Source organism: Cricetulus griseus, chromosome X, assembly GCF_003668045.3.
Source record: "Cricetulus griseus strain 17A/GY chromosome X, alternate assembly CriGri-PICRH-1.0, whole genome shotgun sequence".
Lineage (NCBI taxonomy): Eukaryota > Metazoa > Chordata > Mammalia > Rodentia > Cricetidae > Cricetulus > Cricetulus griseus.
In genome coordinates, this window is record NC_048604.1 from 37680658 (window position 1) to 37708069 (window position 27412).

The window sequence follows — 27412 nt, forward strand, 5'->3', positions numbered from 1 at the left end:
TTGAGAGATTGGGGAGTAGGATGGATTAAAGTCCGAGAGAGCTTTAGTACATCGAGCACCACATAGTTCCCATGTACTGAATCTACACGTGGCATTGTGCTATTTACTTGAAATTGAGCACTGAGGTTATCTTGCCCTGACCAGCTTATAGCCTGGCATAGTTGTGCACACACAATCAGAACATACAGTGGCATTTTACCATGGGGACAAGACTCTCAAATTGTTAGACTTTAATAAAGGGGAATTAAATGTCTTATTTTAAAAATATGTAACTTTTGCTGTTGAATGGTCCTTTATGTAACTAAGTAGCTAAGGAGAAATGATGTGTCAGACTAGATGGCATGCAGGATAAGATGAGCAAGGGGGAAAGCAGGCCAGGGAAAGAAGCCCACTGTATAAGACTGTGTAAGGACTGGATAAGAGCATGAGAGGGAAACAGCTCCACTGTGTAAAGGCAGGACAGGGAGAGAACCCCACTGTGTAAGAAGTATAAGGACTCTGTAAGAGCAGGAGAGGGAGAGAGCCGTACTATATAAGCCTGTGTAAGGACTCTATAAGACTAGACGACAAAGGAGGGCATTAGTTAAGATTGCATTGGCCCTGCTGCTCCCATGCCCTTGTCTGCTCAGTTTCTAGGTTGTCCTTGACCTTGGCAGGCTCACAAGTACCAGGTGCCCAACAGTGTTGAGTTATACTGAGCAGCAGCCCACTGTTTTATTGTTCTAGCTACTCCCTGGGCCAAAGGCATCAGTTCCCTCTTTGCATCTTAAACCCCTGCTATGGATCAGGATGGAGCTGATCAAGTAGTATGTGGCAGAATGATGGAATACTCGGTGGAAACAGGAAGAGGTTGGGAGATGCATGTAGAGTACTGTAGAGTCTTGGTCCTGCTGCCAAGCAATTAAGTAACTTTGGATACATGAAGTCAACTGTTCTGTGAAGACTACATGTTCTCTAAGGATTTGGTTTGGTTGAACCCATGACTATAGGGGACTTGTTCTTGGATTACTCCATTATAGTTTCTAACAATGAGGCTGCATTGAGATTCAGCTGTGATAAAAGATACTTGGGAAATGGTGAAATACCATGGAAAATGAAAAGGATGAACAATTAAAGAATGTCTCACCCCAAGGATACCATGTAGTGATCAACATTAAAATAGTTAAATTAAAATGAATGTGTGGCAAATTACAGTGGTCTTAAGAACTCATGTGTACTTCTGCATACTGTAGGGAAACAGGCCATGTAAAAAGCCCAGCTGCACTGTGTGTGTCACAGGCACCACCTAACATTGGTTGGTTAAGCAGGTAGGCTGTGGGGATGAGGTTTGTTACTATTCTTCCCAACCCCCTTTCTGCTTAAATCATGGTTTCTCTAAAACCCTAGAGAGGTTGACAGTGGATCATTCACTTTTCTCTGTCACTATCACCTGTTTCCTCAAAGAATGAACTAGAACATGGAAACCTGTTCAGAACGGAAAAGGTCATGTTGACCCAGTGGGGAAATGTGGGAGAACAAGCCTGCTTCACAGGTGCTGCTTGCACCTGCATTCACAGGCACACAGAATATTCTAGGAGGCCACGGAGTTATCAACAGGCCGTACAGTACAAACCATCATGATCTCTGTCACCAGGCCCAGCATCAAGGACTGACAACAATATTAGAAAGGACAGGAAATGAGTAGGTAAGACTTACACGGCTCTAAGGCTCTAACATGGCACACAAGTTAGAGTGATAACACATGTCTTGTGGTTTATGAAATTCAAATTATAGATTTGATTGTCACGGAAAAGGGGAAGAAAAATAACATGACATTTGTGGCAAATATGAGACAACTTATTCAGGTCAAAATAGCAGATAAAAATCAGGAACAGGCCCAGCAGCTTAGGTAGGTCCAAATCCTAGTACTTTAGTAACTCTATTATGACTTCCAGCTGATTAAATTTCAAGTTGTGGAAAGGTTTCAGAATAAGGCAAGGCTTAGTATCCCACTAATAAGACTTATTAAGTTTAGACAAAACAGATGTTTTTCAATGGCAACAGCTCTGAGTCACCAAGATCAAAATGGGAGAAGGAAGAGGAGAAAGGAAAACAAGTGAGCACTTTTACTACAGCAGTTTCAGGACATGCTCATACTTGTACTGGGAGCTTCTAGTTAAACTCCCTGAAAGAAAGCCTCCACTGAGAGAGAAAGTCTTGCAACTGATTAAAAGTATGTATATTTATGGTCATTGACCACATAAGCATATTGGCTCTCGAAAGAGAATGGACTTTTGAAACAGGCAGGGCTAACTTAAGACAGCAAGTTTCTCAGCTGTTTTGGGACCCTAGACAAGGAACTTAATCTCAACTTCTGTTTCTTCCCGTACGTAATGGGATTATTTTGAAGACTAAACAGAAGACTCCATGCATATAGCACCTGGCTCACAGTGAATTCTCAATAAATCTTGACTCTGGTAGTTAAAGCTGCTTTTGCTTGAAGTATCATGTCTAAGTATATTAGGACCAGTCTTCAAAACTTTTTAGGAAAAAAGTCAGTAGCTCCAAAGAGAGATGTGCCCAAGTGAGGAATGGGAAGAAAATATAAGAAATTATTTTCAGGATCGTTTTATCTAGAATATGTGAAAATATTTAAGCCCTACTAATATTTGGTAATTGGGTTGACCTTAGAACCCTCATTCATTCCACACTGGAGGGTTACCATAACTCTAAATGAGGTATCACCCACCATTTGGTGCGGTGTGCTAGTGGAACACATTGTTTCACTCACATTTAGCACCCTCCAGTGTATTTCAGTTTACACGCGGCTGGTTAAGTAGAGTCTTTCAACTTGCACTTTCTTTGTAGCAGTCTTCTTAAAGCTGTTCAGCCAGTTTATCCAAAGCTAGATAAGCTAACCTAAGCAAAATGACATGGCTTAAGAGCTCTATAACAGAATGAGGAAGAGTATTGGAATGTGTGCCCAGTTTTTTTTCTCCTGATGTAAATGCTCAACCCAAGTAGTTTGCAAACCACTGGATAAGATAAGAAAAGAAGCTGTTGCCCTTGGGGTCTCTGATTCCTTATGTCCCCCATGTGCCCCTCTCTTCCTTTCTGTCCCTTCTCTCTCTCTGTCTCTCTTGGTCTCTGTCTTTGTCTCTCCCCATCTCCTTCCTGCCTCTTAGGGAGTTGTCTTTTTTCTGATTATTGTTAGAATGTAACCAGTAGGATAGAAAATAATAGAGTGATTATAATTTCATGAGCACTGTTTCTTTATATTAGTGTATGTTAATTGTACAAAGTGTGTTTCATTGTACAAACTTCATTGCTTGACAACATCTCTTGCACAGAAGTAAAATTTGCTCTAGAGAGGTAAGAAAAAAATCTAGTTCAGGAAACTCAAGAAAATATTACATAATATATGACTACATTCTTCTGTGTTGATGTAGCTCTTGAAGAAGACATTCCTTACTTGATGAAATAGGTTCAGTTTTGTAAAGTTACCTACAATACTAGGTCATTTGGCAACTAGCAAACCAGTAGTTAGATGTTTCCAAAAAGGGAGTTAACCTAGTCTGATCATTCTTCTTCAGCATTTTATAATTTATTATTGTAATGAGTGTTTTACACACATCCACATGTTATTTAGTAATCCACTTACTGCAAGCTGAGGTCCCTGGATCTGAAGTGCTTAGGACCAGATGTGCTACAGATTTGGGGTGGTTTTCCAGTGCTGGAGTGTTCCCTATACCTAATCTGAATCTGAAATCTGAAATGCTGTAAAATCTGAAACACCTTGAATCTCTGTTGTCACTCAAAAAGTGTTGGCTTTTGGAGCATGGACTTTAGGTTTTCCCATTGGCATGCTCAACCATTACTATTATTATAGTCTCTGTAGTCCTTCTCACAAATAACAGATAGTAAGTACTTACTAAATATTTTGAAAATGAAACAAAGGCTTTTCAAAGATACTTGTTAAAATCTTTCCATAATGTGACTAAAGGAATGAGCTTAGTCTTGTAGTTCCCTTCCTTTCACCAGACCAGTTCCTGGGTGTAAACTTAGCAAATACACCTGCTGTCAGAGTTCTTCAACAGGCACCATTTATTAAGCACATAGTGTATGCAAGTCACTTCTGCACTTACTTATTTATTCTTTTATTGTCATGGTAACTCCGTGAAGCCAGGATCTGGTCTGGTGAAAGGAAGGGAACGGCAGGACTAAGTTTGGCTCTTTAGTCACACCATGGGAAGATTTTAACAATTATCTTTGCAAGCCTCTGTTTCATTTTCTTTCATTTTCCAAATACTTATTAAACACTACCTGTCATTTATGAGAAGGACTACAGAGGTACTATTATTATCTTCATTTTATAAATGAAACTCCCACAGATAAAGACATGACACACCTACATACAGTGGATATGTAGATACAGTGGAGCCAGTGTCTACATGCAAGGATTTCTCATTCTAGGACCCCAAGCTCTTGGCCATGTTAATATATTCAGTATAATATATACAACTGTGAAATAATGTTTATGTGTTAACTGCAACTTCGATTTTGCAGTTTTGCCGTATTTAGTGGCTCCACCATTGAGACATGCTTTCGATGGCTGCAAAGAGATAATTCATTCAGGGATATAGACAAAGTCTTTAAATTCTAAGTATTTTAAGAAATAATTCATTCAGATCCAAATGTGAAGGTACTTGCCTGCAATTTCAGCATTTGGAAGGCTAAAGCAGGAATATTATGAATTGGTAGCCATCCTTGGCTGCATAGTGAGAACTTATCTCAAGAAATTTAACAAGCTGGGTGTGGTGGTGCATGCCTTCAATCCCAGCACACCTTTAATGGTAGGCAGAGGCAGGTAGACATCTAAATTCAAAGCCAGCCTCATCTACATAGCCAGGATAGCCAAGTTCCAGGATAGCCAAGGCTACATAGTTAAACCCTGTCTCAAAACCAACCAACCAACCAAACAAACAAACAAAAACAACTCAAGTTCATTCAGTTATAGTGTTCTAATTTAAATGAGAGTGAGCTCCTTGGAAGTTTTTAGCCTTGCAGTCACATGAAATCAGAAATAATCTTGTTTTTAAATTTGCCAAAATGGAAATTGTTCATGGCCACATTATAGTCTGTTTTCCAAGCCCACACAGCCTTTCCTTTTCAATATGATGAGAGCACTGTTCGTATCGTGTGTAGTAATGAATGACTCAAACTCATACTGAGTCTTAAAGATGAACTGACTCATAGAGTGAAAATTAAATTACCATTTACTCTGGCAGGATATATTTTAAAGACTTTCATCAGAAAAAAGTAAAACTAAAAAAAAAAAATGGTTTTTAGTTGCCTGTTTCCAAAACCAGGGTAGAATAATCCAGAAACTCCAGAGTAAGCATTGCGTGGATGTTGCACAGGCGGAAATGAGAAATATTTGCCATAGGCACATTTAGCCATCTGTTTCTTTAGGTATCGTGTATTTGGCAGTTTTCATCTTGTGCCACTAAATCAAAATTTCAGTCAATTCCTCTGATTTATAAGAGAAAATCTTGTAGCCCACAGAGGCAGACTCTGATGATGCTCTTGCCCACAGAGATTTCTGGTGGGCAGCCATGGCTGTCTCAAAGAGCACAGGTTTTCAAAACAATTATTTCTCCTTTCATTTTTTTGAGATTATAATATAAATACATGCAAGTATTTTAAGAATTCAAGAACTCCAAGAAGGCCAATGGGTGATACCACTCCTGAAGCCTGAACAAATTTCGTAGGAGCCAAACAATGCATAGCAAACCCTACAAAAGCTACCACCCTTTATTTCCCCCACCCATATAATTAATTCTCCTTCCTTGTCTTCTCTTTGTCCCTTTGCATGCATATCTCTCCCGGAGACTTTTCTGGTTATCTTCCTTGTGTACTTTGTTATGGCCTCCCATTTCCCTTTCCTCACTTCTTTTTCCTTCTTTCCTTCCTTCCTTCCTTCCTTCCTTCCTTTCTTTCCTTCTTTCTTTCTTTCTCCCTCTTCCTTTTGTCCCAGCCCTGTTCTCTTCTCCATTCCTCATGAATTGCCCATTATTATACCACACTAAAATAGACATCAAAATCCACCAACAGAAATGTTTCTTAAGCAGCAAGTAAGCTGCCTTTATATCGGTTAAAGAAATAACACGTCACAGTCAAGTAACAGTGTCCATATGACATAGAGTTGGAAATTTCCTTTCACTGCACAGCCCTTAACAAAATCAGGGTCTCTTTATTTTCCCCTGCTAGCAGTGTGAACAACAGTTACATGTTGGAAGTTTGGATTGTGTCCCATTGTTGTCTCGAGTTTGTAAAAAGCTAAGATCCGCTACTCAATGAGAAAGGAAAAGTAAGTATAAATTTTCAGATGTGGGTTTAAGATTCTCGTTTTTCTAAGTTTGTATGGTGCAAATGTGTCATGTGTGCTTTCTGTCCTTGGAGTCCTAATGCCCGGGAATGACAGAACAAGGAATTTCCTAATGGCCTAAACTTCTCAGAATGATTTAAAAAAAATCATGCACACTTCATTCACTTCTCTTTATCTATTCCAATAGCAGTGCCTAACTGTGGATTTAATTACTTATGCTGTAAAATGATTGTCTATGATAGGAAGCCCTGTCACTTTGGTAACTTCCTGCTACTTAACTGATTAACGGACTCTGTTTCAGAAAGAGATGAATGGCTCAACAGGTGCACTTCAGTCATTTCTGTTGCATGGAATAATATTGTCTAGGACAGGCCTTGCAGTATCTAATGCTGTGTCTCTTTTCAGCTGTTTTATTTCCTTTTAGCAGATACTCTCACAAACCTTGATAGCTGAAGTCTTATTTTCTTAATCTATTTATTGAAGTGCTATTTAACATTAGATATTAACTTTGACCAGTTAATGCTGCTTCTCAATTAGGTGAAATGTCTACTTGGGAAGGTGCCAGATTGAACTGAATACATTTGAATTTGGTATGTGAACTAAATTGTTGTTTAAACTGTTCATGTCTATCATATGGTTGATGATGGGGCAGCCAGCTGATTTTGTGCATAAACTTTTGGTTATTTTCCCTAGTACTATTTAAACATTTGAAAATGGCTTCCTGTCATTTCAAAGATAATTTTCATGATCAGTTTACTGCAAGAGCCTCCTGTCAGTTTCTTAAACTCCCTAGAATTTAAATTGGCAGATACTTGTTAGGTATAAAATATTCTTAGAAGGCAATATTACTAATTTATTCTTGTAGATTTCCAATAGCCAGGAATTCTGGGGATGCATTCTATTTAGCCTCTAAATAATGCTACTAAATGATCATGTATCTGCTTTTAGGCATACACTACAGGTTTGACAACAAAATGCCAATTAAGACAAGGATTTCGTTTTCAAACCTCAAAGAATAATATATTCAAAGGTGAAGACTAATGTGTGGGTACTGATTTGGGGCTTGAGCCTAAAAATCTGGGTTATAGACTTACCTCCATATTTGGCTTCACTGGTTCACCTCATATGTCATCGCCCAGATTCAAAATGCAACATCTTCTCCAAAGCCCTAGGTTTAACAGTGTGTATGGTATAGTCTAAAAAGAGCTTGGTTGAGATAAGCTGAATTCTCTTGGGTTTCAGCTATTCACACTGGCCTGGCAGCTTGGAGGTGCATCTCCAGCTGAATTTTTATCTGTTTAGGATCCCTTAAATCCTTGCTAGGCTTTCATTGCCAGTGTATTTTTCTGGGAATTTGCATTGAGTGCCATTGATGTTTCTCTGCTCACAAGTTTAATGAAAAGTTACTTGGAGATGGGAGAAAATGTAATTACCAAAATTCTTGCTTGAATTCTTTGATACAATCAGACGATTTCCATCATGACTCATGTCCCTTTATTATTTCAAAGCTTTGAGGCATTGTATTTGAATTTTAGGATAGTGAGGCACCACTGTCATTTTCTACCAGTTCGTGCCTCACTCATTGTTCTAAATACCTTCTTTTCTTAAGTCCTAGAGTGACTGAACGGCAAGGCTCCACAGCAAGGGAAAAACTTGTTTCATTTTAGGTACTTGAAATATTCATCCATTCGAAATAGATTGAGTTTTAGTAGGCTTGACTTACGCTTTCATTGGTCAGTTTAGGAAATATGGCAAACAATGTAACTAACCACAAAGCATTGAGAAATTAACTGTATGATGACTTCATCACATGTATTATTTACATGAAAAGATAAAGCTGGATGCAAAATATATCATCCTTAAAACTTGCCCAGAATTATACAAAATGACAACAAAAACAAACCAACCAACCAAAAAACACAAAGATGATAACAAGCATTGCCAAGGATGTAAAGAAGTGGGAACCTTAATATATTGCAGGTGGGAATATACAATTTTTCAGCCTTTTTGTGGGAACTCCTAGTTTCCCACGAAGATAAAGAGAGAGAAATAACTTTTTATTTTAAAGATTTGTTTATTTGATGTGTGTGTTTTCCTTGCATGTATGTCTGTGCACCACATGTGTGCCTTATGTCCTGTAGAGGGAAGAAGAGGGCATTGGATCCCCTGGAAGTGGAGGGAAACTGGAGATACATGTAGTTGTGAGTTATCAGATAGGTGCTGGGAATCGAACCCTTGCCCTCTAGGAAGAGTACCAAGTTCTCTTAACTGCTGAGTCATCTCTCCAGCTCAACAGAATTACCTTAATGACCAGTAATTGTACTTATAGGTATGTACCCCAAGAGATGAAAAATTATGCCCATAATAAAACTTATGTAGATATTCACAGCAGCATAATTCATAGTATTCTCAAAGAGGAAAGCAGTCTAAATGCCCATCCATCCATGAATAAAAATAAAGCGTTATTAGATAATAGAAAGGTTAGTGCTGTTACACTGATGAAATCCCGAAACATGCTAAGTGAAAGAAGCCAAACACAAAAGGCAATATTTTGACTTTTTAAATATCATTTTTACAAGTCTAATTCTACATGTGCAAAATGGCCAGAATAGGCAAATCCATGAAGGCAAAAGGTAGATTATCATTACCAGGAAACTGGGAGTAGAGAAAACTTGGGTTCATTGCTGACAAATATAGAATTTCTTTATGAAGTTATAAAACACTCTAATACTGAGTAAGACTGATAGCTGTACATCTCTAAATATACTAAAACTCATCAAATTGTATACTTTAAAATGGTGAATTTAGTGGAATGTGACTACTAAAATAGAAACAAAAAGTAAATTTATTTTAGCACAACTATTTGAGATTATAAAAGTGTACTTAACTTACATTTTATGCCAGGAACTGGGAGAAAGAGAGGAATGGGAAATTAGTGTTTAACGGATATACTGTTTCAGTTGGGGAATACATGAATTTCTGGGGATAGATGATGGTAATGGTTGTGAATATACTTATTCTACCAAAATATAGATATTTAAAAATGATTAAAATGTTAAGTTTTATGTATATTTTACCACAATAAACCCATTCCCTAACTCCAAAAATTGTATTTACATGATTCTATTATATAAAGGGTTTTTTCTCTCATTCTGTTTTTTTTTAACAAGAAAACTGAAAAATGTGATTGACCTTTAATTATCCCAGGGATACATCTAGATAATGTGCTAGCATTTTGTTCCAGTATTTGTGTGTATAAGACATAGTTAAATATAAGTGTGTCTTCAACTTGCCTTTGGATGAGAGCTTGAGAGTATTTTTAAGACTTTTATTTGTCAGGAGGAAAATAAAGGGAGCCAAACCATAGGAAATTTATGTTGTTAAATTGTAAAATAGTGAAATGCTGCTTTCAGAGTATGAGTTCACAATTTCCTGATTTTCTTGGTGGGTCGTGGCCCCTTGAATAACTCGAACATTTGTATTTATAAATATATAACATCTCTACATCTTCCTAAGAGCATCTTCCTGTTCTTTCTTTTGTATAGTGGGATGGAAGTAGCACCAGAATGCACTGAAAATACAAATGCAGTGAGTTTCAGAATGTCAACACGGGAGGGCATAGTAAAAGAAAATAAAAAGTGCATAGCAAGAGGCTGTTTCAAAATACAAAATGTGGAAGAAGAGTGGATTTGGCAATGAGTCACTTAAAAGGGAATTAAATTATTTCCAAAGGCCATGGGACTTTATTGTGTTTCTCAGTTTGTAATCTGTGAGAACGAAACAGTGAAAATATTTTCTAAGCCTGGCTTCTATATAGGCTGTTTGATTATTGATGCTATGTCAGTAGTTGCATTTATATGTTAGGTAATCAGAGGTGTGTTTTGCTTGACCAGGAAATGGTTTCTTTAAAAAGTACAAGGACTACAATAGTATCCCTCCATAGGGAATGGGCTCCTAAGGCCCTCCCGAAAATGATATGATGGACTTTGAACGTCCCTGGTAGAGGGCCTCACTATCCCTGTGGAGGAGTTGGGGGATGGGTTGGGGGGGTTGGTGGGGAACATGGGAGGATGAGAGGGCAAGGGAATGGGGATTGTTATGTAAATATGAGTGCCCCTAAAATAAAAAAATAATAAAAAACAAACAGAAAAAATACAAAAAACACAGCATTATAAAAAAAATGTATAAGTGTCCCTTATAGTTTGGATCTGAAATGTGCCCCATAGGCCCATGTTAAAAGATTAGTCACCAACACTTTCAGTAGGTGGTGGAATCGTTTGGGGGCAGGGTTTACAGGAGGATTCTAATCATTAAATGATCCCTGAAAGAGAGAAAAAAAGTACAAGGAACATAGGGTGTATGACAGGCAGAGAGAAAGGTGGTGGTAGGGAGGGGCACCATTGATTTATGTCTTCTTCTCTTGGAAGAAGACCATTTTATCCTTTTCGAGGGTCTCTGGAGTTTGGCACAGTGCTACTGATTAAAGGGCCTAATCAGAGTTGATGTATGCAGAAACTCAGAACTCCACTGATGGGATTAATGACCTCACGATCTCCTAATCAGACCTGTCATACAGATGAGCCTTTTTCCATGGGTTTTGAGTCCCGTCTTCAGTTGTCCTTTATTGGGCACATGAAATTCTTGTGTTTTTAATCTGTGATTTGAATGATTGTTTTCATTTTCTTTCATTTTATTTCCTTGATGAAAAAAATTCATCTTTTTGAGTTATTTAATGTTCTGTGCTAACTCTTGCAACTTGTATTAACTTTTTATGTTTTACAATGTGATTTTATATGTCAAAAAACAGTTATGTGTGATCAGATATACATTTTCTCTTCCAATCATTGATTCAGAAGCCTTCCAGCATACTTCCACTACTGTAGTTTTATTCTCCTCAAATGTAAAATAAAGCATGTTCTGCTTTTACAAATAGCACGGCGAGACATAAAAATTAGGAGAGTGAATTGAGCATTCACTCTTTACAGTTGAAGTAGTCACAGAATCTATGCAATGAAAAAGAGTGACTTCTAAAATCTCCGGGTTTCTAAAAATGCCTTGGATGATCACTTGCACCTTTGATACATTTCTGATTCTTAATTGTTTACCTATTTCAAATGTTTGTCAGAATTTGAACTTTGGAACCTTCATATGCAGTGATAGCTTTAATCTCTGCTCTGTCTTCAACAGTGCCCTTAAAGACAGCCGTTTTCCACCAATGACAAGGGATGAGCTGCCACGGCTTTTCTGCTCGGTTTCTCTGCTCACTAACTTTGAGGATGTCTGTGACTATTTGGACTGGGAGGTAAGATTATAAGATACTTTACTTGAAGGCACCTCCTGAGTAGATGTTACCAACTCAGCCCACGGTATAAGGCTCCTTATCCATTCTAACACTGAAATAAAGCTCCCCAGTGGACAATGAGCTATGAGTGAAGGATTTTTTTTTTAATGGCCAAATACCCTGTGGTGTTCCAATCTCCAAACTAAATGTGGTGTTTACTTTTATCCTCCTACCTCATCTAAGTACTCAATAAAGGCTGTTAAGAAGTAGTGAGAAAGACTGGCTGGAATCTGTTTCTCCCCATATTTCCATTCCAGTGCTGTAACTACTACTGAATGAATGACCAGGCAGTCAGAGCACACACGTCAGAAAGAAGCAGCAAGAGTTAGCAAAATGTACCACTTGGGGAAAAGCAGTAAGTGAGAGCGGTATTAGTAACCTAGAATTAAATAGTGTGAGTTCATCCTTGGCTACATTAATACGCACACTTGAAATTACACCGAAAATACTGTCCTATCTAGAGTATGTCTGTGTTTTGTCATTGCCAGAGGCACCTACATTAATTGTATTTTTCTTCTTTACTATGTGGGATTCAAAAGTTCTCATGGTGATTTTACTTTGGCAGTTGAGATAGTTGAGTGGAAGTTATGCCTGTGTCCCTGAATACCACTGTGTTCCAGGCAGCTTTCTACATGTACAGAAATGGCAAGATAGGGTCTCTATGATGATGCAGAGAGAAAATTACTTGCAGGATATGAAGAAAGTAGTGGTAGAAGAATGGAACAAGGGCAATTTGTTGATAAATACCATTCTCTCACACACCACTTATAAACGGAATTACTGTATCTTTACAAGAGCATTTACTTCGAAGCTGTTTTCAAAGAATCATTCCTATTGTTAATGAGACTGCCTTGTAACCAGATCATTGTCCTCATAGTTAACTGGACTTGAATTTTAATTTTGGTTTTTCTGGGATTCCTCGTGAGACTACAGATGGTTTTACACCACTGTGGTTCACTACACTGTACACAGAATGATATTCTGGAAATTCATCTCAGATATGAATTATTTTTGTGACGCCAGAGCTATTTTATAACTTTTGCATAGAAGATGATGAAAGTGTCCCTTCTTGGGTTTGTGGTAGTTTTTTTTGTGTGTCATTATCAGAATATCAAAGCATCTTAGACATATATAAATAAAGGAAGAGATGGAATAATCTAGTAACACTTGTACTAGAAAATTTGTCAACCCTTTCCCAGAGCTAAAATTTCCTTCTTTATATTTTGTAAAGTGTAACATTCCTATTTGATGGCCACTCCTTTCCTCCTTCCCTCCTTTTCTTCTTTTCTCTGTCAACCCTTTTGTTTGTTTGCCACCGTGTTGCCCAGGCTGCCCTTCAACTCATGGTCCTCTCTCTTACCCCTGCTTCCTGAGGAGCAGCAGGACTGCATGTGTGCTTCATAATACCAGGCCTGTTTGTATTCTTTAAGAGAAACTTACCAATGTTATGGAAATATCTCCCAGTGGATTTTACTTAATGGCTCCAATTCACGTTTCCACTGATGAACATTTTCTATAGTCTAGAAGGTTATTTTCACACTGTTTTCTTTTCTCTGGCCAGAGTTTTTAAGTTTTGCTTTGTAGATTGGATAATGTAATGTGTATAGTGCTGGCATGGGGAGTGAGAATGGGGGAAGGCCTCAGATCAAGAGGATGACCAATGTATGGAAGCCCTTTTACCCTTGCTTGCAGCCACTGAGTTGAAAATACAGTTTGAGCATATGTAAACACAGGGATATGTTTTATTCATGTGAACATATTGAGTAAATGTATATACGTTTCATAGGGAAGAGAAATTTGAGACCCCAGCAACTGATGAATTGGTATAGATGAGCAGAGTTAATAACTTCCCCTTTAGTTCACATCAAGAGCTCTCAACAGCAAAAACTCACCTTGCTATTTGGCTTTGATGTTCATAAGATGTATCTGTTTTCTGCTAGGTGGATGGGAAGTACAGCACTTGAAATGCTAGCACTATGTATCCTGTCAAGTGCTATTTGTCTTTTGTGGTCACTATCTGCCAGCTTGAATTTCTACAAGACTCTATATTCTTTTGACTTGGCGTTTGGGAGCATAAATATTTGTCTTATTATGTAACATTCTCTTGTTGAATTAAAACAACACCCAGGGTTTTGTACTTTTGGTATATCAGCATTCAAAAGTGAATTACACACAGCTACAATGGCTGTGCTAGGCGGGGAAGACTGTCTCTTCCTGTTATTTCATCACTGTTTCAAATAAGACTATTGAAACTTATAAGAAATACTTTCTCAGAGAGTAACAATTACATTTTTAACTATACAAATGTGAGTTAGCTTTAAGTGTACTATTGTGGTTAAAAATACAATGTTCTTTTGGGAAGGATAGTCTAAAGATTGCCTTTGCTAATGAAAACCATTGCTGCTTTAAACAGGGTGTCAAAATGGAAGTAAAAATGTTTTTAATTATAGGCTGATACAGTTCCATTTCTAGATATATGCCCAAAATAATTTAAGAAATATATTGAAGCAAAAACTTAAATAAGAATGCTCATAATAGTACTTTTCACAATAACCTCAAAGTGAAAACCTAACTGTTTATTATCAATAATATATCCTTATCAGCCATAATCCATGATATAGCATGGACAAATCTAAGAAACATCATGCTAAATGCAAGAAGCTGGACAGGAAAGGCCACACACTGTATGGTTCCATTTATATGAAATGTCCAGAATAGGCAAACCTATAGGAAGATTAATGGATTAATAGTTGTCAGAACTTGGGAAAAGGGTGAGTAGGAAGTGACTGCTTAGTGGTTATAGCATTTCCATTTGCCATAGTAAAGAAGCTCTGCAGTTAGTGATGGTTATATGAGAGGAGAAATATATTTATAGTCACTGAATTATATGGTTTTACAATCATTAAAAGATAGAACAAAAACGATTAAAATGGTAAATTTTATTTGTATTTTACCAAAATGAAAATAGTGAAGTAAGTTTTACAAATGTATACACATACACACACTTTAATAATTTTGACTTATTGAGGAAAACTCCCAAAAATGTAAAGTATAAAGAATCATAAGCCCCTTTTAATGTCACCATTTCATTTTTGAATATAGTCAGGGCCTTAGTAGCATCTATGAGTTCTCCAAGCACAGATTCAACCAGCTATAGACTGAAAATGTTTGGGAAACATTACATCTGTACCAAGTTTGTACATTTCTCTTGTCACTGGACTTGAGTATCCTAAACTATGCTTCTTTACATTCTTTATGTAGCAATACATTACATGCTTAGTTACATATGTGATTATTATGTAAAAGAAAATTATGAGGATGGCTTTATGGCTTATCCTTGCATGTTAGTTAATTATATAATTTTGATCTTTCATTTTGAGAAGTCAGACTATATTATGAAAGCTATAACCTTCTCTTGGAGAAATTTCACCATGTTGAGTAATCAGAACCCTTTCCCCAGTAAAGAATACCCTATTTTCTGTTTAATTTTAACATGAAATGCCAAGTCCTACTTGTGCTTATGCCATAGTGGAAAACAAAACTGTTAAAGGATTTTAAAAGAGAATTTTAAAATTAAAAAACAAGATAGTACATTTGATATAAGAAGAAATTGGAATAGGGCCACTGAGTGTATTCAGTGGAATCTCTTATTAAGGGATCTTTTAAAGGTATGAAAAGTGAGTAATTTGGGGAACATATTCATTAACTGATGTGTTGTCATATCCACCTACAAGGCTAAAATGATTGTTAAATGAGGAAAATTATTCCCCCAGGGAGAATTCTATTACAACCTCTCTTGTGTTTGAACATAAAAATTTGTCACCATCACTACTCTGTGACAGCATTATGCTAATTCTAAATGACAGGATGATTGACAGACATGGCACTTTAGAAAGAAAGAAAACTTCATGTAGCATGTCGGAACTTCCCAAAATGACACATAGCCTGAAACTAGTATAGTTGCAGTGTTTGGGAGTCGTGTTTCCTTTTAAGACAATATGAAAGATTGTAAGACAGATGACAATGGACAGAGTTTGATGGGTTGATTCTAGGTAAAGTCACCTAAGCCACTTCCTTTCAGTATACTATTAATGAATAGGCTGCATGTTTGTAGGACTTGTATGACATACATGCTATCAATGATCTTGTTGGGATCTAATGTAGCACATTGCTGACAGAAGTCAAAATATTTTCTAAATTATAATCAGGCATCTTTTAAATCTGAGCTTTAGAGGGAAGATCATTTAAAGGCATGAAGAACAAATGTATTCTAACGTATCCTAGAGTAGAAGCATAGATATTATCTAGATAGAATAATGCCACTTGCACAAACTTGAAGACTTTTTCTTCCTTCTCTGGCTTTGAAGACAGCTTTTTTGGGGGGTTCATTTTCAGTACATCACACTTACATGGAATCATCCCATGCTTAATGGGGCTGGCCAGCATGATTCTTGTGTGATTCAAAAATCTGTCCCTGGACTATTAAAGCTAGACCTCATGTCCCTATTCTCACTCTGTCCCTAATATAACAAAGCATCTGTCATTGTGTGTGAGCCTTGAGAACTCCTGCTACTCAGAGAGCTAGCTGTGCTTCCTTTTCAAAAGAACCTCTAATGCACACCTCTCGAGCAGTCACGGTTCCATTTCTGATGTGTCTGGTTGCAGTTAATAATAGGGCGCTTTTGTAACATCCTCCATGAGAATAAACAGATGAGATGAACAAATTGGCTACTGTCATTATCCCCCCTATATTTTAGAAGCTAATATTCTCATTTTCACTCTCCTTTCCCCATAAAGGTTTCCAATTTTTTAGATCCTCTTAATGTGCAACTGAAAACAGAGTCCCCATTCATACACAGATGGCCAGCATGACTCACAAAGTCACCAAGTAAAATGACTGCTAGTTGCATGTATACAGTCTGTTTTCCCTTTGATTATTTTCCACAACTATGGTGTACATTATGTTCTGTTTTTCTTCTGCCTTAAAAATCCTGCCTTTATGAACACAAGACAAACAATAACAAAAATAAATCAGTCTACCTAGCTCTGGAAATTAGGCCTTGTTGTTATTTTCAGAAGGACCTTGAGATGGAGTGGAAGATGCCACTATGGTTGTGGATATCCAGTCCTTGTCTGAGTGCTGTGGAACATTGGGGTGCTTTGCACTTACTGGCCATCTACAGAGAATTTGCTGGGTATTAACGGGGCCTTATGCTGAACAAGAAGCCTAAGGGAGAAGCAAGCAATCAAAGCAACTTCTTAGAAGGGATTTTAGTCCATAAATATTTGCATTACTCATTTGGAAACTTAGTGAATGGGCAACAGAGTCCACTCTCAGGTCTCCTGCCTTCCTGTCTGTATTGTTTGATGGGAGGAAGTTTTTCCGTTTCCTTCCCTGGAATCCACACTGCCTTCCTTCTCCTTTCCTGGAGGTTCAGTTACAGTTCTTTCATCTGCAGTTTGCATATATCCCCAGCATTGAGTTTTTTTTCAAAGTGCTGAATTCTGAGAACAGGGAGACATGGGTTCTGTTCCTAACTGCCCCTACCCCAGTTCTGTGACCTTTCTGGACCTCATTTTCTATACTAGGAAGTTGAAAAGGTTGGACTAATGTCTCTGACAGAGTGTGGTTCTATGACAGACTCCCTTTTAAAAAATGGCTTCTGGATCATTTTATATCCAAAGAATGAATCAGCTATTTAAAAATCATTAAAAACATTCACTAACTTTTGAAATGGCCATTGTCAATTTAAATGTTGGTCAAAAAGTGTCAAAGAGTCCATTTTTTAAAAATTATACATTCTACATTTCATTTTCACAAGGAATTCTCTTTGGTAACAAAATATTCTAAGCCTCTGTTTTATTACTGTGTCATTTCTTCCTTTAAGTCAGTGTTTTACATTTAAATGTAAGTGAAACGGTCACCCTAGGAAGAGATTATTCATTTTACAAGTGGCGCTTTGCAGAAGGATTCAGTGTGGTTTCTTCATTGTTTTCCTTATGATTTCAAGATTAATTCATTTTCATAAATTCAGCCCCCATGTAACTTTTTAGAAACAAACCTCTTCCATAACTGAGCTAACCCATATTGAGTCACATACTCAATGTACAGTTAGAAGTTGGACACGATTTTTCTTAATTTTTCTTGCCAGGCAAAGATTTCCTACTTAACATGTTTGACTAGAGATGACCTCCCCACTCCAGCCTCTGAAGAATAAACTAAGTCATAGCTCTGGGTTTTGAAAAATACAATTAACTTCTGTTTCCTCATCTTTAAATTCATCTCCTTTGTCATTTCCCTTTTTAAAAATAGTAGGATACTGTTTTCTAACAGTTTTCTAACTTTTGATGAAAACAGGCCTTTTATTTAAAGGTCACCTATGGGGAGCTTCAGTGTGTTCAATTTTTCTGAATGCCTGTTATAATTACTTATAATATAGAAGTGTTTTTCCCATAATTAAACTCTGAGCTGTCACTTGTTCACTATAAACCTTTGAGTAAGAGCATTTTCTTTCATTGAAAATGATATCTAAATATGTTTGGCTTCATAGTTTTTTTAATGCACCACTTCATTAATACTGCTTTATTTCAAATATGAACTGAATCTTTAAAAGTTAGGGGCTATTGTTAGATAGTTCAGGTACTTTAGAGTGTCAAGCTATTAGATTAGGTAAAACAAATTCTATATCTGAGTTTTGTTAATGGGCCTTTGTGACTAAATTGGCAGCCTTGTGTTCCTTATAGACAAGATATTTAAGTCTCCTACATGAACCAAAATTACTAGAAAAGCTAGTAAGCTAGTAAGCTGGGTGGTGGTAGCAAACACCTTTAATCCCAGCACTCAGGAGGCAGAGGTAGGCGGATCTCTGTGAGTTTGTGACCAGCCTGTTCTACAAGAGCTAGTTCTAGGAGAGCCTCCAAAGCCACAGAGAATCCCTGTCTCAAAAAAAAAAAAAAAAAAAAAGAGAAAAAGAAAGAAATGGTCCTTAAAGACTGGACCAATTCATTTGCAAAGCTAAGGTGACTAACTTACAGGTATTTTAGACCAGAGCAGAGTGAATGTATTTTATTCAAGGGGATACTTGCAGTTGTTACATAACAAGGGAAAATAGTCCATTAGCTGAGGTAGATGGTGAAGGCAAGTTTTTATATTCAATTATGTTAAAAGATTACTAATGTTTATCTGAGTGATGAATTTGTAATCAGTTCTCTCTTTTGATTTAGATTCCTGTTTTTTTTTTTCTAGAAAACTTCTCAAGAAGTGAGAGTGTTCTAAGAACTGGGTGGTGTCTAAGACACACTTCTGATTGGCCCAGTTCAGGAGGAAAGTGTTTTAAGTCACTAAGTTGCCTGCTAGTCATACTAGGAATTAAAAGCTAATACGCCACCTTTCTTCCAGTATATTTTAAAGAGAAGTCGCATGTGTGTCTCTCTTCTTATTGACAAAATATTCATGGTTGCAGTTGTTACAGTTTACAAATTAAAAGCTACTAAGGAAAAAAAGTCCAAATTGCAGCAAGACTTTCAAAATTTGCAATTTAACCAGATTATAAAGGGGTCATGTTAACCAGATAAGACACATACAGAACTCCAGAATTTCTGCTCAAACTGGCGGGCAAAGAGATGCAGCCAGCCACATGACTGAGAATTTGAGGGAGGATCTAAAGAATATGTAGTCTATTTTTTGGCACTGTGAGTTTGGGGGTAAGCACTGAGTAGGAGCCATACAGATCCATATCAGCTTCTGCAACTAAAATCCTACCCAAAGAATCATCCCAGATTGCAGACTTGGAGTAAGTAAGTCCAGGTTTTTGGTATTGTCATCTTTTATGTTGAATTTTCTTTCACTAGGAAAAGTGAGCTAGAATGAACAAAAATTGTTGTGGTGTGATAAGTTTGAGAGGGCATTGTAGTATTTTTAGGGAAAAGAAGCATCAAGTCTTTCCGCCCAGAAGTAAGAGAGTCTGGGTCTGATCTATGGACTACCCTATGTGGCATTTGTTTCTGGCCACAGTATCCTAGACTGCTTTCTGGATGCATATGTATGTCATCAGCAATGCAAGCCTTGAAAGAGTTGGGAGTGTGCCAGACATCCCTGTTCCTCTTATAAGAACCGAGGCCTTTCAGTTATTTCAATAGTGCTGGTATAGTAAGCCTGGCAGGTCAGTCTTTTGTGAATGGCCAGTAACTGGCTGTGTTGTTAATTACAAAGCATATTTGGCAAAGGATTTCTTCCAAAAAGGCATGCCAAACAACTTTTAATTCTCTGACCTCCTGCTATATATTTCTTTATGTTATTCAAGACTAACTCATTGGAAAGGAGTATATGGTGAGCCATGACCATACTGTTGAAGAAGCATGAGGCCCCAAGGTGGGAGTTAATGGGACTGGCACTGTCACTACTGGCTGAGATAAGATAATACTTGAGGAAACTGATTAATATTCTTGGCCAAAATATTATCAGGTACACAGTTAGCTTTAAAGGTCAGGACTTTGGATATAATTGTAGTCCCCAGTGGTCAAAGGTTTCATGGAGCCCACTCAATGATGGAGCACATTTATAGGCAATTATATGCTTAGCCAGATGCCATTTTCCTCCTCCTCCTCCTCCTCCTCCTCCTCCTCCTCCTCCTCCTCCTCCTCCTCCTCCTCCTCTTCTTCTTCTTCTTCTTCTTCTTCTTCTTTTTCTTCTTCATTTATGAACCTATTCAGGTTGTCTGCTCACTGATTAGGCTCACCAGTAAAAGCATGACCCTTTTCTAGTACCACTAGTGTATTATAGGACTAACACTTGCCTTACAGATAGAGGAGGCTTTATTAAGCTTTGACCATGCAGCTGTAGAGAACCTAATATGGACCATGTATTCTAATGGAGTGGGAGAGAGCAGTTTTTTTAATACTCTTAATGTTGAGAGTCACTGCATTAGAGAATAATAATTTTAAGTGAAACCACGTTTCTAACAAGGGGCCAGATAATGAGGATAAATGAAATCTGCAGACAGTATCGGGGCTTCATTTCAGCCATTAGTTATAATCTGTTCTACCAAACCATTTACTATGAAGCAAAATTGATTAATTTGCATGTATCTCTTCTCCCTGTACACACATACTCACTGATAGAATGAACAAATAGAGAAATGGACAAGAGAGGAAATATGATGGGGGCTGAGGCCTGGTGGAGTTGGGGATACGTAATCCCCAAACTGATAATCAACTATGGTATCATCAAGATAATATATTTGGGGGTCCAACATTAATTTTGATGTCTAATTATTTGGAACAATGTTTAAATATGAAAGAATATAGAATACCATTAGTAAAAATTACTTGCTATGGAATGGCTCTAAATAAATATGGCTTTCTTTTTAGCATGAAATAGAAATCTGTTGAGCTGGCCTTAATGGTTGCTTGGCACATACGGATACAGCTCTCTTTAACTCTATATCCTTATTTCTATAAGTTCTATATTTAATATACTGCAATTGTAATTGATATATAGCTTTGCTTAACACAAGTATAGTCCTGACTAAAACAATATTAGAGTAGCTGATGGATCTTGAAAGCATTTTTTTCTCATATATTCTAATCATTTTGAAACTGACCTGCAGAATCGCTTGAAGCTAGGTTTACAAGTCTTCAGGTTTTGCCTACTTGGCTGTATTTTTGGAGAGTGGTACAATTAGTTACGGATATATTACTATCTGATTGCCATTCTGTTCCTAGATACTTTCTCTTTTTCCATCCTAAGACAGTTACAAATATGGTTTTAGAGCAGACTTACTTCATGGAATCCTAATTCTCTATGTAACAGATCTCATATCTCATTGATAACTTCAACAATCGCTTGTTATGAAACAGCCCAGCAAAAGCAACTTAAGGGAAAATGCATTTATTTTGGCTTACAACCCATTGTAGTGTGGAAGGCAGGGTGGCAGGAGGATGAGGCTAGCACCTCACAATGCATCTCTAGTTGAGAAACAGGCAGAGAGAGAATAAGAAGTGGGGCCAAGCTATAATACCTTACTTTCCTCCCCACCACTACCTGAGTCACTTCTTCCAGCAAGGCTCCACCTTCTATAAAGGTCACCAGCTGGAGATCAAGTGTTCATGCACAGGAGCTTATAGGACTTTTCATATTCAAACCACAGCATCCTTCCTTTTGGTAAAGAAGACAGGGATTTCTGCAGGCTGATCAGAATGGGTTGCTTCCACTCTCCTTCATTGATTCTTCTATGTAACTATTTGTTGGCATCCATGGTCCAAGCAAACTGAAAAAGCTACTGATTAATAAGTACCAAAGAAGTCAGGCAGTCCCAGCACTCGGTAGGCAAAGGCAAGCAGATCTTTAAAAGTTGGAGACCAGCCTGGTCCATAGAGTTCCAGGACAGCCAAGGCTACACAGAGAAACCCTGACTTGGGGGGGGGGACAAAAACCAAGTACCAAAGAGAGCATTATTCCCATTCTCTTGATTCTGCTAGTTGTAAAAATGAGTCACCCTAGTTTGTGCTTTCTAGCTTTGTGGAATTGCTTTCTGACCTATGAAAACTGGGGCTTCTCTAATGACTATATTTATAGAGACTTTCAGTTGTTGAAATTATAGGAACCCAGAAAAGTAAGTAGCTTTTTTTAAAAATCAAATTTGCTGCCTGGGCCTTCTCATAATATAAAAGTAAATAAACAATCCTGTTAGTGAGTAATTTTTATTTTGTTCAATGTGTCCTTTAATTTTGATCTCGGATAAACAGGTTTTTTTAAGAAACAATTTATATACCATACAACTAGTCTTAGTCTCTTTTAATTATTAAATTACTAGGATTTAAAATGCCAGAGAGTCTCATCAAAGAGAATGTGTTCTAAAGAGAAAGGATTTATATGTCTAAACTCTCCCTCCATTTATTTTCCCCAAATATATATATAGGCCCAGAGCTTGTAGTTTGCCAGAGCTTGCATGCATGGTTATCAGAGATTTTGTGCTTTAACTGGGATAAAAAAAATCACCTCCAGGAGTTGTTCCTTTTCCAAACCACACTTACTGAAATGTGAACAGCCAGCCCAGCAATTCTGATACCATTTTCATCCCCTTCCTCTCTCTGAGACAGTTAAATAGTGCTGATCTTTGCCTGACACTCATCGTGCAGATAAGGAATGCATCTCAGAGCTGTGACTAGACAGCTTAATAACACCAAAATTATTTTCAATTTTAACATGACACATTTTTGATAAATAGAGGTAACGATTCAAAATTCACTCCGTTGAATGATAGAGCATAAATTACCTGTGCTGTGTATTTTGGAGAAACAAGTTATGAAGCATCTGATATTGTCAAGAATAAACTTTCAGAGTCACTCACTGATCAGAAAGATAGTATAGAGAAAGTGTCACATTTGTCATTGCCTCAGTGCTGTGGCATACTTCGGGGTGACTGGTAGGTGGATGCTCTTCATGCTGGAAATACCTGATAACTAAACAGTCTTATTTCCTTTCAGCTGTCCACAGTCACATCCCACAGGGTCTGAGAGGCCTTACTGTGATGGTTTTTAAACTGCTGTCCTGGTTGCATTTTTAGCAAGAAGAGATTCGTGGAAATATTGATATCCAATAGATAGAATAGCCACCGGGACACACTTTAATCACCATCATCATAATAAAACAGCGAGCGATTGCTCAAAAGATCTGACAGCCTCAAAGGGTACATGTATGAAGACAGGATGAAATCCATTTTCCAGGGGACATTTCATTCCCCCCAAAACCAGAAAACTTTTGCCAAAAAGGGCAGAAACTGCAAATGAGATTCTCACTGGCACCTTTCTCCTCTAAAACCTTGCCATGTATACACACATGGGAAGCATATGACTCTGTCTTCACTCATCTGCTCTAAAAAGAAGAGGCTGGCCTGGTCTACAGAGAGAGTGCCAGGATAGGCTCCAAAGGCTACACAGAGAAACCTGTCATGAAAAATCAAAAGAAGAAGAGGAGGAAGAGGAGGAGGAGGAGGAGGAGGAGGAGGAGGAGGAGGAGGAGGAGGAAGCCTCTGCCTGGGAATAGTGTGCACCCGCCTTTTCATCCTCCCTTAGGACATTAGCAGCCTTATAGTCAGTCTCCTTGGGAACTCTGAATCTGAGGCACCTAGAGATATGGAAGAATGGAATAGGGCGCTTTAAAAATTACATTTTTATTATCAGTATTTTAAAAGACATTAAGAACTTTGAATAATTTCTCTTCAGTTTTGTTGCACTTATTCTATAAGGGAAAAGGACTGCTTCCTTTTGATTATATGCTAATCAAAGGAGAACACATTGGTTTTGCTTCAAAACAAAACAAAAACCAAAACATTAGCAACAGATCTTCCTAAGGCCAATAGTCTTCTCTTTTTATGTATCACTAAAAGTTTGCTTCACACTTTAAAACATTACAGTGTTTCCTGGGCTAGGATAATAATCTAGAAAAATGTCCTGTCCTGATATAATTTGAATTCATTATTGCTGTTAAATTGAAATATATTAGGAAATGTACAGTCTGATTGTTTTCATTACTTTTTAGTCTTTTCTTTTAATCAAGGTCTCACTATATAGTCCAAGCTGCCCTGGAGCTTATATGTAGCACAGGCTGACCTCAAATATATGATCATACTGTCTGTGCACCAGCCAGCCCAGCCTGTTTTTTCAGACTTATCAGACAGTGTTAATTTGCCTACATAGGAGTTAAGTTTTTAAAGGAACGAAAGCTTGAGAGGGCGTCAGCACAGGAAGTTTGGGGATATAACCCTGAAGTTGCAGTGTGACTACATAGGGTTTTGCTGTCTATTTGAAGTCGTTTTCTTCCTCCAGGTTGGGAATTGTGGCAGGATTCTAGCCACCAACTGTCCTACTCTACACATATAGTTTGTTTCAGATTTCTAGACAAAATAGCATAGGCTGGCATATACTGGACACGTACAAATCAGCATTTTTGTCTCTATGGATATCATAGTGGCCTTCCAATCCAAAACCAAACTTTTGGAAAACAGAAAACTACTACATATTTCTAAAAACTAGAGGAAAGGATTGAGGACTTAGCTCAGCGGTAGCGTACTTGTCTAGCCAGCACAAGTCCCTGGGTTTGGTCCTCAGCTCTGGAAAAAATAAAAATAACTAAAAACAAGGGTGGGGTGGAAAGAATTGTATTGAAAGTTTAATTATTATAACCTTTTCTTTCTGTTTCTATGAAGAAGTCTGTACTAATAAAACTGCCAATTTCTTTCAGGTGGGTGTGCATGGCATTAGAATAGAATTCATCAATGAAAAAGGATCAAAACGCACCGCCACCTACCTACCGGAGGTTGCAAAGGAGCAAGGTCATTGTGCTTTATTTCATATGATCTGGTGAAGATTTTAAACTGAAATGCAGTAGCTGACCTTGCAGTTATGTCTCATAATTGATCACCATCACATTATAATAACTGACTTTCATCACTGTCACTGCAATGTCTGGTTCAAATTGGCGAATTACACAGAATCTGCTTCTTGGCAGTGACACTTGACACCATATACTCATAAAAACATACTTTAAAAATAGCACAAATCTATGAAAATTGGGGATTATTTTAAGCAACAGTTTGTTACTACTTTGGAGCACAATTTTCCCATGCACCAGTGTGTAGTAATTAGCATGGTGACCTGAAGAGGCCTTAGGCTTACAGACAGCCTTGTAGTTTGACGTTATTCATTGTTAATATCTAACAATTCTTCTTCGATGCTTGCTATTATTCATTGTGTTAATACTGAAACTAAGCTTCCCAAGAAGATGGGAGCAATTGTGAATACATGAAGTATCACTTTATGCTAAATCTATATTTCATGATCAGTAACTATTTTCTTATTTCACAGATATGCCACACATCTTTCTGAACCAATACAGTGACACTAAACAACTCTGTTGTAGTACTTTGTCCTTCCTAGCCACTACTAAATTCTAGTCTCACATTAGTTCAAATGAATGCTTTTAAAAAATTCCGTAGAACTTAACTTTTTCAGAAAGCATTTAAAATGTGCCTTCCCTGTGTATTCTCATACAAATATAAAAGATAAAACAACATATTTTAATGTATTAATCCTCAAATGAGATGTTAATCTTTAAGGCAGCTATGTGAAGATTTATTTGGATTGCTTTAGAAAATGTCTTACTACTGTGGGACCATTGACTTCATAAGGATATTAGACTAGCATTCATATCAGAAACAATAAAATACCCTTGAGTATTTCACACAAATATAGGTTATTGAGCATAGAAGGTACCATTAAGGCCAGCAATTACCATGCAAAAGTTATGGGAGCCCCAAATACAAGTTAACACAGGTCATGTTTTATTTATTTAGGCTTTCCCTCCCTTTTGAAGGCATGACCATTAGAGAAGAAAGAGTACATCTGTTACAGAGACATGACTGAATGGTTTCTTAGACAATTTAAGGCATGTGGTGATGAACCTGCGGTAAATCTAGTTCTTCTGTAAGACTCTTTTTTAGGACCAAAGAAGTTGATGGCATTTGGTCACAGTGATAGCTGACCTCTACAGAGTCATTTTGTATTTAAGCAAAGGTGCTTTGTGGTATGTGCTTGACTGATATTTTATTTCATCGCCTCTCCACAGGATGGGACCATATTCAGACCATAGATTCCTTACTAAGGAAAGGAGGCTACAAGGCTCCGATTACTAATGAATTCAGGAAAACCATAAAGCTGACCAGGTACCATGGCATTTTGTAGCACAACTAACCAGTACACTTCCAACAGTGTGCTTATAACCCTTTGACTTCTTTGGTTTCTTGAACTACACTTGCTACTCTTGTCTAAAGTAGTGGAAACAAATGCAGGGCCATACTGAGAGTGGATACAATGGAACAGTGCTTGGCATAAAATACTGCATGATATTTGTGTCCATCCTTCCCATCTTTAGCGCCTTGTGATTATTCTGGCTTTGTGCAACCAACCCCCTGAGACTAAATTGTCTTATTGGAGAAAGTACCAGAATTAGCTGTTTACTAGCTTTTGACATTGCCTAGGAGAACCCCCCAGGATTCTGATAAGCAGTCCTAAAATTTAAATTTAACCTTAGAATTTTGGCAGTGATAGGAGTCTACTATGAAAGCTTATTGAAAAACACAATTGAGCTGAACTTGAATGCTAAATAAATTTCATCATGGAATAATAGGGATACTTACTTAAGAAGGAAAGTATCGAACATTTTAGGAAAATGGGTTACTGCTTCCATTCATTTCAATTCCAGAAAATTGCATTACGTGCCTGTGATTTAAAAATGGATTGTTCTCAGCTCTGCATAGTTACAAATTTGAAAATGTCCCCATTTCTGTTCTCCCCAAGCTTATAGTTTGAGGAAAATAGAAGGGCATGAATAAAAATAATTACTACTCCAAGGCAGAGTATTATGGATGTGGAGGATCAGAATGCTGGGGAAGAGGAACTCCAGGAAGTCAGTGGGTAACAGAAGACTTCAAAGAGGAGGTGGATTTAGGGCTTTAAAATGGGTAGACTATTTGACATGTAGAAAGCGAGGGAGGAAAGGGATTCCCTGAAGATGTGTTGTGAGTCAAAGCACATAGGTGGTAAAGAAAAGAGCCAGTTTTAAGGCCTATGAAGCACTGTGATTTCGCTGGTCTTCAGTGTACATAGGAAATGTCATTAAAGGAAAATGTAGCCTAGAAGGTAGA

At 37.5% G+C, this 27412-nt stretch overlaps 1 protein-coding gene across 1 annotated transcript in view; it reads left to right on the forward strand.

Annotated features, from left to right (window-relative positions):
- The window catches only part of Ammecr1 (AMMECR nuclear protein 1), a 109494-nt gene that overhangs the window by 76822 nt on the left and 5260 nt on the right, over window positions 1-27412 (forward strand). The window contains 3 exon segments of the mRNA XM_027433597.2: window positions 11555-11669; window positions 24952-25042; window positions 26335-26431. Coding sequence (XP_027289398.1) covers window positions 11555-11669; window positions 24952-25042; window positions 26335-26431 — 303 coding nt within the window.